Below are 13,160 nucleotides of genomic sequence, written 5' to 3' on the forward strand. Positions count from 1 at the left end.
CATATTTAACTTGAATAGTTTAAGCAGATAAACTTCAACCTCTTATCCTATTGCATCTTCCTCAGAACTTCTGTAATATGAATTTTTCTGTCTTTTCATAATGATTGAAAAATAAATAACTTGAATTTGTATGGTGTCTCTTTGCAAGTGTGCCACCTTTTCCTCTACATACACAGTTTGTTTTTCTGTATTGTACCTTAGGGCTTGTTTGGCAGGAACAAAAGAAATAGCTTTGTACTTTGTATCCCACTAACCTGGCTTAGAGGTTGCTGCTGCTTGTACTGAGACAGAAAGTATTTTCGTGTTTTCACATTATTCTTTTATACAGCAGTAAATTTGCACCAGTACTAGGATAGATTAATATACCTTCTGATGGCATATTAATCGGAGGTCTTGTCTTCTGTAAGCACATAAAAAATGACATTTTCCCATCTGCCATCTATTGGATGATTTAAGACGATATATATATATATATACATACATATATACACCACCTAAAGTACTAGATTTTATTTCCAAATCGTAGATGCAAGGCTTCCTTCAGCCCAGCATATAGCCCTCTTCCTCAGCCAACTGAGAGCAAGGAACTTGTTGCAAACCTGGCCTTCATCATCAGTTATCAAATTCAAACAATGCTATCTACACACCAGACAATTCATATGTCTTGCAGAGCCTACCTTGTACACATTGATGGGAAGAGCAATAAGGATGTACAATAAGTCCCCCAGGGCCAGACTTGCAATGAGGACATTGGGTCCATTCCTCATACATTTGTTCTTGTAAATGATCCTTAGCAATGTAGAGTTTCCAATGATTCCCACAATGAAGATGGCACAAGATAAGACAGTATTGATATATTTAAAAGCGTGTCTGATTTCAGTTGGCGTCAAACACAAAGGAGGCTGAGTGGTTTCTGGTGGCGCACTTCCGGTTCCAAGTATTTTCTCTGATAGGTTGGAGATCAAAGCGTTTTGGAGAGTATCTAACTGGACCAAATTATAAGCCTGTTCTTGACTTAGAACTATCAGTGGATCAGTGTTCTCCTTCATGTTCTTTGGTGTCTGGAGGTCCTGACAACAAACTTTGAAGCAAAGGCAAGCTAAGGAAATGGCCAGTGGCACAAGCAGTGAGATCCTAGCCATTGAAGATTAACAGCTAGGGCAATAACAAAATTCCAGGTTTTACTTGTAGTTGCAATTCAGAGGAAATATCCTGATTAGGTCTTTTCCTTATCCTGTGGGAAAGAGAGAAACACAAGTAAAGAAACAGGTTATGTTCTCGATTTGAGGAGACACAGTACAATATTTTAGTGTTATACAGCTTCAAAGAGTATTTCAACTTCACTTACTCTTTGAGGCAGTACAGTCTGAATGTCTGTGCATTTGTCCAAAACCTTTGCTAACATCTGATATTAAGTATAGCAGCTCTTTGTGTCTCTTTTAGGAATATGTAGAGCAGGGGTAGGAAACTCTGCTCCTCGAGTGCCACAAACAGATCTGGTTTTCAGAGATATATTTGCATACAATGAAGGCAGTGCAAGCCAATATACTGTATGCATGAGATATAGTAACATACACTGCCTTCATTGTACGCAAATATAGCTCATGCATATTAATGGTGGCTATCCTGAAAACCAGGCCAGTTTGTGGCACTCAAGGACTGGAGTTGCCTACCCCGATATAGAATGTTAAAAGGATGGCTTCTGTTGACCACCAGATTATCAAATAGTGTCAAGAAAGGAAATCACAAGACAGTGTTACAGTTTCATTTTCCATTGCCAAAGGTAAAATAAAGTCAGTAACAAAGTCCTTTTCAGAAAGCAAATTTAATGTGGGCATCACAGAACCAACACATAGATCTCAATTTGCAAAGTAATCTTTGGTACCACAAGGGCAAGTACTTCAAATCATAGCTCTCGTGCCTTATCAAAAACCAACAAAAACAATGGAACTTGATCAGATGCCTTACAGAGGGTGTGAAATGAATGTGAATTTGTATATATGGTAATTATAGTAAGTTAATATTACAGTGCAAGTTCTTACTCTTTACTTTAGTTCTTATGGGGGAATTTTGTAACATCGTGCATAAAAAGTTGACAAATATGCCAATAACATATCAATTTTCAAAGTGGACTAAGTCCGCTTTGAAAATTATCCCATTCAAATTTTGTGAACACAACACTTACGTACATACTTTTAAAAATCCCAAAGTATTCACTATAATTCCAAATCCCTCCCCAACTTCACCCCATGAATGCCTTCATTTAGTCTGGATAAACTTACGCATGAACATGACATACTTGTCAAATTTTAACCACATATTGGATGGGACATTTTGTATAAAGGTCATTTCTGCAGGTAGAACACTATTCTACCTGCAGAAGTCCTTTTGAAAATGATTCTACCTGTGTGTACGGTGTGAAAGCTATCATTTTGTTGTAATTATCTGTACTTTGTCTTATGTACTAGATCAATTTTAATATGTACCAGAAAATGTCTCTTGATAGACATCCATGCCTGACTATGAATACCTCCTCTGTAACTAATCTTTGTTTGTTTGTCTCTTGAGTTATAATTATGAATGCCACTTTGTAAACCATTGTGATCTACACATGGAACGACAGAGTATAAAATGTCTAAATAAATAAAGTGGTCAGCAATGTCCCTGTGGCTTAAGAGATCACTGAAAGCTTTCCTGCGGGGTATTGTCTTACTTAAAGACAATCACAGTTCCAGGATATGCACATAGAATTTCCACAAAACAAGACAGCTCCTATAACCACATAGATTTCCAACAAGGAAACCTGGGCACTCCAGACTTATTCCATATATCCTCTTTATTGCAAGTTCTTTGAGGTGGCCATTGGACTTAAATGGATATCACTAACTTGGATCGCTGCAAAAGCTTTCGGTTTGGGTCTTCTTACATATCTTTGCATGGATAGCACTCAGGGTTGCCAACTGTCAGTACATTTACTGACAGTCAGTTAAAAAAAAAAAAAGAATAAAATGACATCAATAAAAATAATTTAATGTCCTTAAAAATGTCATGAGAGATGAGCCTGGATCCTCCAGTGCTGTATCCTCTGGACCTGCGAAGCTGCAGAACGCGGGAGAGTCTATGTGTCAGTGCACAAAGGAGATAATTTCAGCCTAATAAATCCAACTGTGCACACAAAGGCAATGACAGAATGTGTCAGGAAAAAATGTTAGGTTGTCAGTAAAACTTTGGAAGACTTATCATTAAAAAATTTGAAGGAGTTGGCAATGCTGAGAACAATCCATGTCCATCAGTTTTGCCTGCTTCCCATCTTTACCCCAGTTTGATTGTTAGTGCCGTGGGTTGTTTGCTTCCTTTCACTTGGTTCATGAGAATGGTTTTCTTTCACTTCCTGCATTTATAGATCAATGCTTTCATGTTTCAAGGGTGGTCATACATGTGAAAGAAAGTCGCTAATCCACCAAAACAGAGACCAAAAGGAGCAGCACATTCCAATGAGAAAAATCCAAGATCCTGACCGATTGATGAGTTAAGAGGGATCTGTCTCCCCCAGTGAAACATTGCAGTGAAGGAAGATTGGGATGGGAGAAAGTGGGAAAATACTTTGAATAGTTCAAAATAAGGAAGAGATAGTAGCTGTGCAAGCCGCAACCCAAATGTGCTCTGTTCTGCAGGCCACAAACTTGATGTATAAAAAGAACAAAACCGTTTTTGTATGCAGTTTACATTACATTCTGCAGGTGAAGCTCTTTGTCAACGTGTGCCTGTCTTGCTTTTATATGTTTTAGTACTTTGTACGTTTGCTTTGCACCCTGCTGCGAGAGTTATTGAATGCGGGTGGGCTATACATTTTTTTAAAGTAAATAAAATAAACGTTCAAACTCTCCGCCTTGGGAGAAAGCTTGCGGGTACCTTTTTACCGGAGGAGTTGGCACCTGTTTTTGAAGGGCCCTGCGTACGTTTGCTTTGAAACTCGTGACAAGTACAGCATGCCCACGGTCATTACAGCTGCTTTTCTGGGCAAGTAGTTCTTTTCATAGGAAAATAATGCGATGCTAGAGTTGAAAATGCAATCTACTTGCATTATTTTCTTCCCCTGGGAATGTCTCGTCTAAACGCGGCTAAAAAAGTACTCACATTGTGGAATGTCGCACATACATTTAGCAGAATTGAACTTTCAATTTTAAAACATGCTTCCCCTTTTTTAGGGCTTTTAAGTGCCAGCATGGTAGAGTTGGAAATTTAACCCCAGCTCTGATCCAGCGTTAAGTTTCCAGTGCCAAAAAAGATGTGCTGGCCAGATGCAGTCTCTCTGCATTGGAGAGTACTGCTTAGTGCCCTCATTTGAATGGGATTTCCAGTGAGGGCACTAAGCAGTTCTCCCATTTAGGAATGCACATTTTCTGCAGTCAAAACTCCTTCCTGCATCAGCAGTAAGTTCTGTGCACAGAAAATGCACGTTGAAGTGCAGGTAGAAAGGTGTGTTCGGCTGAATGCATCTTTCTATATTGCCCTGGTATGTGAATTAAGCAATGGAAATGGCTGAGAAAATTATCCTCACTGTTAGCATTATTGCAATGTGCCAGCTGAATATGCACCAGTCCCAGTGTGGGATCAACAGTGGTTTGTTCAGTGATGTCATGCATCACTCTGCCACACCTACTAAAATGTGAAGCATTGCTAGTAACACACCTCAAAGGGTCGAGATGAAAAGAATGTTCTGGCTCCCAAACTGAACCATCCAGCCTTAAATACCAGATTGCGGGATCGACACCTGGAGTAGAGGCAGAATTCCTGCAGTAGGGTACGTAATGAACAACATCGAGTTCTTACCTCTGGAAACACGTAAGAAGTCTCTTGCTTCACATTGTAAATCGGTTATTTACTCTCTCAGATAATAGTAAGACCAAAAACATAAGACATTTTCATTTATTAAACGTGTGGTGCTACAGTTTTTAGGGTCCTGCTTTAAAATAAAGCAGAGTTTGCTAAAGGGCTTACATCATTAATTTGTTTTTTTGAAATCATTCTCTCCACTTATGTGCTGTAGTAGACATACCTGTATATACGTAGTCAGGACTGTCACAGGGGAACAAGGGCTGTCATTGGCTCCCCGACCCCTTTCAAATGGCCATGTTTCCATAGCCTGCCACAACAATGGGGCAGGCTAGGCTGCTATTGGCCATCCTGGGGAATGTATTTGCACATCTGGGTGTGGGGAGAAGGCCAAAAAGGGGCCAAGTGGTGAGTGACTCACTTTCCTGCCTATGTCTTCTGGCACACATGTCCCCCAACTTGATCTTCTGGATATGTATCCATCTTGACTGCCTGTAGTGATGATCCTGCACGTAGGCATAACAGGCATGTCAGAGGCCTTGTTGAAAGAAGATAACCAATGGGACATTGTAATAGCAGGGTGCAATATATAATGAAATGACAGAGCAGATTGAATTGGTGGTAGGATGGCACTATATGTAAATGATGGAGAAGCGTCAAGTAGGATTAAAGTTTTGCAGGAAACAGTGTATTCTGGAAGATTATAGTAGTGGAACAAATGGTAGTGATCGGTATATCAAGGGATTCTTTATTGGAATATGCCTGAGTTTGGCCGAGTTTCGCTCACGCAGGAGCTGCCTCAGGGGCTGTTCCAATGGTTATTTTTCATAAATCACACGTCAGTGTGAGAGCAACACTTAGTGTTGATTAAAATTCTTGAGAATCAAAGTTCAATTATTGGCTTCGCTGAAAAATCCAAAGTAGGTTCATCATATTTCTGAAAAACCTGTTTCGCATCATCAGTAGATCATGGATTTACCCAGATCATGGATTTACCCAAAGGAAGTCTTGCCTCATAAATCTCCCACATTTTTTTGAAGGGGTAAATAAACATGTGGACAAAGGTGAACCAGTAGATGTGGTGTATTTGGATTTTCAGAAGGCATTCGACAAAGTCCCGCATAAAAGGCTTCTAAGAAAACTAAAAAGTCATGGGATAGGAGGCAATGTCCTTTTGTGAATTGCAAGCTGGTTAAAAGACAGGATTAAATGATCAGTTTTCACAGTGGAGAAGGGTAAACAGTGCAGTGCCTCAGGGATCTGTACTTGGATCGGTGCTTTTTAATATATTTATAAATGATCTGGAAAAGGGTACTTTGAGTGAGGCAATCAAATTTGTGGATGACACAAAATTATGCAGAGTAGTTAAATCTCAAGCAGATTGTGATAAATTGCAGGAGGACATTGTGCGACTGGAAGATTGGACTTCCAAATGGCAGATGAAATTTAACGTGAACAAGTGCAAAGTGATGCATATAGGGAAAAATAACTCTTGCTGTAGTTATACAATGTTAGGTTCTATCTTAGGCGTTACCACCCAGGAAAGAGATCTAGGTGCCATAGTGGATAATACATTGAAATCGTCGGCTCAGTGTGCTGTGGTGATCAAAGAAAGCAAACAGAATGTTAGGAATTATTAGGAAGGGAATGGTAAATAAAACAGAGAATGTCATAATGCTTCTGTATTGCTCCATGGTGATACCGCACCTTGATTACTGTGTGCAATTCTGGTTACCACATCTCAAAAAAGATATAGTTGCACTGGAGAAAGTGCAGAGAAGGGCAACCAAAATGATATGGGGCATGGAATGGTTGCCCTATGAGGAAAGACTAAAGAAGTTAGGGCTGTTCAGTTTGGAGAAGAGACTACTGAAGGGAGATATGATAGAAGTCTACAAAATCATGAAAGGACTTGAACATCGTAAATTGAACATTGTAAATCGGTTATTTACTCTCTCAGATAATAGTAGGACCAGGGGCACTCCATGAAGTTAACAAGTAGCTCATTTAAAACAAATCAAATCAAAGAAAATTCTTTTTCACTCAGCACATAGTTATGCTCTGGAATTCATTGCCAGAGGATGTGGTTACAAGCAGTTAGTGTAACTGAGTTTAAAAAAGGTTTGGATAAGTTCCTAGAGGAAAAATCCATAAACTGCTATTACGATAATTAATAAGCAACAGTAGCTTGTGATTTATCTAATGTTTCGGTACTTGCCAGGTATTTGTGACTTGAATTGGCTACTGTTGGAAACAGGATACTGGGCTTGATGGACACTTGGTCTGACCCAGTATGGCATATCTTATGTTCCTAGATTTAACTTATCTTCCTAGCATTTGCCCAAGAAGAAATTCACCTAATAGATATTGGGGTAAAGTTTTAGATACTATAAATGACTGCTTCATGCAACAGCTGGTCCTGGAATCAATGAAAGGAGGAATTACTTCAGAACTACTTCAGCATAATGCAAGATCTAGTGTAAGGAGTAATGGTGACGGAGTCACTTGGAAATGATCATAATACAACAAATGTTTACATAATCACTGGAGGAAAAATTAATAAAACCACTTTAGTAATATTTAACTTGAAAAAGGTTAGTGTGCATAACGAGGAAATTTGATGGAAACTAAAAGGGGCAATTGCAAGTGTTAAAAGTCTGTATGAGAAGTTGTTTAAAAATGGGCATCTTGGAAGCCCAGCTAACATATTTCCCAAATTAGGCTTCAGGAATGCTTTCCAGCATAGAGTTGCAGAAGGAATATGTTTGGGTGTGGATGTGATGAGGGTGGGCTTGGGGGTAATGGAGTGTATGAGGAGGGTATAGGTGGGGTGTGTGGGAGTGAGGAGGGATGTGTGTGTGTGTGTGTTAATATTGTATGTGAGGGAGGTGTGTGTGGCAGAGGTGTGTGTTTGATGTGGGAGGGTACATGTAGGGGCATAGGGCTGGTTTGGTGTGTGTTTTGGGCATCTATCTGGAAGGATGGATGTGTGGGGTGTGTATGTTTTTGGATTATGTAGGTGGAAGGGTTAGTGTATATATGGACATCGTGAGGTGTGTATTTTTTGGGGATATGGCTTTGTGGGAAGTAAATGTGGTTGTGTGTGATAGAGAGAGAGAGTGAGAGAGTGCACGTGTGTGTGTGTGTGAGAGAGAGGGGAGTGTTTGTTTGGGGCAGGCCAAGGGGGAATTTGAGGTGAAACTTTTTACCAAAGAGGCAAAAACTAATAAAATCTTTATCAAGTACATCAAAAAAGGAAGTCTACAGGGTAGTCAATTGGACCGTTAGATGACCAGCAGGTAAAAGGAGCACTAAGGGAAGATAATGCCATAGCAGACAAACAAAACAAATTCTTTGCTCCGGTCTTCTCTGCAGAGGTTTCTGAGGAAATACCCATACCAGAACCATTCCTGTAGGTGACCTTTCAGAGAAATTAAAGCAAAACCCTGTGAATTTGGAGGAGCTCAAAAGGAAAATGATAAACTAAATATTGACAATTCATTAGAACCTGATGGTATTCACCTCAGAGTCCTGAAGGAAATTAAATATGAAAATGAAGACCTGATACTGACAATTTGTAATCAATCATTAAAATATGCCATTATGTCTGAGGACTGAACCAGTGCGATCCAGGAAACTGTAGACCAGTGACCCTGAGGTCGGTGCTGGAGAACATGGTAGAAGCTATTAATGAGAAGATAGTTGCTGGACTTATGGTTGAACATGGCTTAATGAGGAAGAGCCAGCATAGCTTTAGCAAAGGGAAGTCATGTTTTATCAGTCTACTAGAATTATTTGACAGTGTAAATAAGCATGTGGATAAGTGTGAGTGGGTCGATATTATGTACCTGAATTTTCAGAAGGCATTTGATAAAGTCCCTCCAGAAGGATTCTAAGGGAAATTAAAAAGTCATGGCAGAGGAAATTTAATGTGGATAAGTGCAAAGGTGATGCATATAGGGAAATATAACTCATGCTGTAGTTACAGGATGTTCGGTTCCATATTAGGAGCTACCACCTAGGAAAGAGATCTAGGCGTCATAGTGGATAACACATTGAAATTGTCGGCTCAGTGTGCTGCAGCAGTCAAAAAAGCAAACAATGTTAGGAATTATTAGGAAGGGAATGGTGAATAAAATGAAGATGTCATAATGCCTCTGTATCGCTCCATGGTGAGACCACACCTTGAATACTGTGTACACTTCTGGTCGCCGCATCTCAAAAAAGATATAATTGTGATAGGGAAGGTACAGAGAAGGTCGACTAAAATGATAAAGGGGATGGAACAGCTCCCTTATGAAGAAAGACTAAAGAGGTTAGGGCTATTCAGCTTGGAGAAGAGACGGCTGAGGGGGGATATGATACAGGTGTTTAAAACCATGAGAGATCTAGAATGGGTAAATGTGAATCAGTTATTTACTCTTTCGGATAATAGAATAACTAGGGGGCACCCCATAAAGTTAGCATGTAGCACATTTAAAACTATTTGTAAAAAAATATTTTTCACTCAACGCACAATTAAACTCTGGAATTTTTTGCTAGGGGATCTGGTTAGTACAGTTAGTGTAGCTGATTTTAAAAAAGGTTTGGATAAGTTCTTGGAGGAGAAGTCCATTATCTGCTATTAATCAAGTTGACTTAGAAAATAGCCACTGCTTTTACTAGCATCAGTAGTGTGGGATATACTTAGTTTTTGGGTACTTGCCAGGTACTTTAAGCCTGGATTGGCAACTGTTGGAAACAGGATGCTGGGCTTGATGGACTCTTGGTCTGACCCAGTATGGCAATTTTTATGTTCTTATGGGATAGGGGTCACTGTCCTAGTTATTGCCACCATCTACGTTTATTGCTCCTATTGCCTTTTTCCTTGTTTAATTCTCCCCTTGTTGTGGCTCCCCCGTTCCTGTTCCCTGTATTTCTCTTAGTTCAATGTAAACCAATATGATGTACCCACGAATGTCGGTATAAAAAAAGTTGTTAAATAAATAAATAGTATTGATTAATATGGTTAAAGCAGGGGTAAGCAATGGGTCCTAGAGTGTTGCAAGTTGGTCGGGTTTTCAGGATATCAACAATGAATATGTATGAGATATAGTTGCATGCAATGGAGGAAGTGCATGCAAATGCATCTCATAAATATCCATTGTGGACATCTTGAAAACTCAACTGGGCTGGGGCACTTAAGGACCATGGTTCCTATCCCTGAGTGAGAAAGCAAGCAAAGGCGGAACTGGAGGAGTGAGATAAATAGCAGACTGCACTAGGGATCTGTACTGAGACCAGATTTCTTTAATTTATTCATAAATGATCCAGAAAAGGAAGCAATAATGTGATTTAATGTGATCAAATTTGGAGATGGCACAAAAGTATTCAAAGCTAGTAAAAACATGAGCAGACTGTGAGAAAGGAGTCGCCTAGTGGTTAAAGCAGCGGGCTATGAACCAGGGAAACCCAGCGTTCAAATCCCACTGCCACTCCTTGTGACCTTGGGCAATTCACTTTACCCTCCGTTGCCTCAGGTACAAATTTAGGGTCTGATTCACTAAACGTTTTTCCCATCGGCCCAGAATGGGAGAAAAGCCTTAGTGAATCAGGTCCTTAGATTGTAAACCCTTTGGGGCCAGGGAAATACCTGCAGTACCTGAATGTAATCCGCTTTGAAGTGTCAAAACAGAATATCGATAAATAAAGACTGTAGGAGGACCTTGCAAGACTGGGGAAATGGGAATCTAAATGGCAAATGAAATTTAATGCGTACAAGAACATTGTGCTGTGCACAGGGAAAAACAGTCCTAACTATAGGTTCACAATGCTAGGTTCCACATTAGGAGGCACCATCCAGCAAAAGGATCTTAGAGTCCGTTTGGAAGTACATGGGAGTCATCAGTGCGTTGTGCAGCAGCCATTGGATATTAGGAATAATTCCTAATATTATAGAATATTAGGAATTATTCAGAAAGGGATAGAAAATAAATCTAAGAATATCATATACTGGAGGCCCAGCTTAGCTGAGGAAAGCTAAGCTATGCTGGGTCAGAGGATGAGCGTTCAAGTCAAAGTGTGTGCTGGTGGTGGCAGCAGAAAGACTGCAGCTTAACGCCACTTATTCTGGTCAGCAAGAGGGCAGGTCCTCAAATTTAACACAAAACATTCTTCGGCTGCTGCACCTTTTTCATTGCAAACTGCATACCTTCATCTGAAGTCCCAGCTTTTGCTTTATAACATTACGGTGAATTGCTGTGGAGATGTCAGAGAGCTGAAGTAAGGAAGGATCAGGGGTACAGATCCAGTTTTCAATCATCATTAATATCCGTGGCAAACAGAGACAGCACAAAGCAGCATTTCTAATGAAGTTAAACCGCTGTATATTTGACTAGCTGAGTTACTACTGTGACTAACAACGCATACCTTTTCAAGACAAAAAAAAAAGTTACCCAAACCCAGTTTTAACATAATATGTAGGCATTCAATTCTCACCTAGGCCCCACCTTTTTTTAGATTGCTTTTAAATCGAAAAAACCCTGACCCTTCCAGATCTTAGCATTCTCACTTTTTAAACATGTTTACTAGAATAGTTAAGTGATTACTGCAACTCTGTTGTCTTGACTATGTGTGTATGTATGTGGTAGAGGGAGGTCAGAGACCGGCTGGAGAAGCAGAATTATATATAATTCTGCTTTTCCAGCCGGTATATATATATATATATATATATATATATATATATATATATATATAAAATTATATATATATATTTCTATGCGTACATATGCATAATAAAATATCTTCATGCTGCTATAATTTTATGACCTAGTGTGAAATGTAGTTTGTGTGGTTTTGTTTATGTTCAATGCATAATTATATTTTATATTTGTAACCTGTTACCCAGAAGGAGCAAGCTAGTCTTGGATTGGTGGGCTAGAAAACTGAAAGATATTCAGATGCTTCTGTAGGCAGTTAACAGAAAGAAATGACGTGGAGAAAAGATTGAAATTCATCTGAATGAAAATATAAAAGGCGATATCAGATTAGACTGATCAGAAGAAACATCTGTAGAATGTATGTATTTCTTGCACACCACAGCTGATCCCATAGCAGGAAGGATTTCTCAAATAAGTAGCAAAGAATTGGGGTTGCAGTGTTAGTTTGCTTGGATAGAATTAAGAGACAACAGAACAGGTTGTAAGTGATACTTTTTTTATTGGACTAACATAATACATCTGTGAAGAACTTTTGCTAGTTAGCCTGATGTCACAGATGTATGACGTCAGTCCAATAAAAAAGTATTAACTACAACTTGTTTATTGACTCTTAAGTTCAAATAGCAATTGCAGAAGTACAAGTGTAGTTATTTGGCACTGTGCACACATTTTCCACTTCTGTCTGAAATAATGCCATTATTTCTCTTACAGACCTGGCTGTTTTGCTTTCTTTTTCAATACATTTTTGTACTCCCATTTTGTTCCCATACAGATCTGAATGTCTTAATAAAATAGATCCTTCTGTTGTTACACACTTATCGCATCAGAGCATAACCATTCATTCAACAGTTCATCACTTTGCACTGTTTTTAAAGAGTTCATGCACAGAATATCTGATGCTGCAAGGACTGGCATATGCTATATACAGCATAAATATTATGCAAGATTCTTTCTATATTTTATGCATCCATTTACCACTATAACTATTATAAGTACCTTTCCCTTCCAGGCTTCCAATTGCTTTGCACTTGGGCAAATGATCTTGAGTCTCCTTAATTATTTTCCTTCATTGCAATGTCCCGTTCTGTAGATTTTAAACAAGGAAGAGGTTTCTGCACTTACTCTGCAAAGCAAAGTCCGCTGGAAAGATCGGTGTTGCAAAGGTTCACATCCACAAGCGTTTTTGGGGAGGCGAGACGTACTTTCTGGTAAATCCGTCTGGGTGGACAGTGGTTATATGCAGGGCTTGGGGTTGCCCCCTGATCTCTTAGGCACCGCAGCCAATAGCTGAATGCAACAAGGGTGGGGGAAGCAGGGGCAGCACCACGCTGGCAGGATGTCTCCTACAAGGAAACACTGAACACTAAAGGAAAACAAGGAGTTCACATGTGCGAGGGAGGGTTTGTGTCTGCGTGCCTCAGGGATAATGCGTTTTATCTCGGATCTTTGGGGGTCCCCAGATTTTACAAGAGACACGCCATGCCAGTGGTACATAACTCCGAGCTTGACTTGGGTGAAGTTACTGGAATATTGCAGGCAGGAAACCCAGTAATGGGGATTAATTCCGTAAATAAACTTTTATGAAAGGACAAGATTCATTAGAAGGTTTTGGATACATTATTTCGG

At 39.5% G+C, this 13,160-nt stretch overlaps 1 protein-coding gene across 2 annotated transcripts in view; it reads right to left on the bottom strand.

The window, feature by feature from the left end:
- Window positions 1-12,818, bottom strand: part of LOC115094017 (endothelin receptor type B-like) — a 53,413-nt gene extending 40,595 nt beyond the window's left edge. The window contains exons 1-2 of one of the 2 annotated variants that reach the window (XM_029606637.1): window positions 12,657-12,818; window positions 678-1,234 (exon numbers count right to left, since the gene is read on the bottom strand). In XM_029606637.1, coding sequence (XP_029462497.1) covers window positions 678-1,142 — 465 coding nt within the window. In that variant the 5' untranslated portion in view covers window positions 1,143-1,234; window positions 12,657-12,818. Of the gene's footprint in view, window positions 1-677; window positions 1,235-12,530 lie in introns of both variants that reach the window. The other variant, XM_029606638.1, reaches the window with a different exon arrangement.
- Window positions 12,819-13,160: the final 342 nt, after the last annotated feature.

The sequence above is a fragment of the Rhinatrema bivittatum genome, chromosome 6 (assembly GCF_901001135.1).
Source record: "Rhinatrema bivittatum chromosome 6, aRhiBiv1.1, whole genome shotgun sequence".
In the NCBI taxonomy this organism is placed as follows: Eukaryota; Metazoa; Chordata; class Amphibia; order Gymnophiona; family Rhinatrematidae; genus Rhinatrema; species Rhinatrema bivittatum.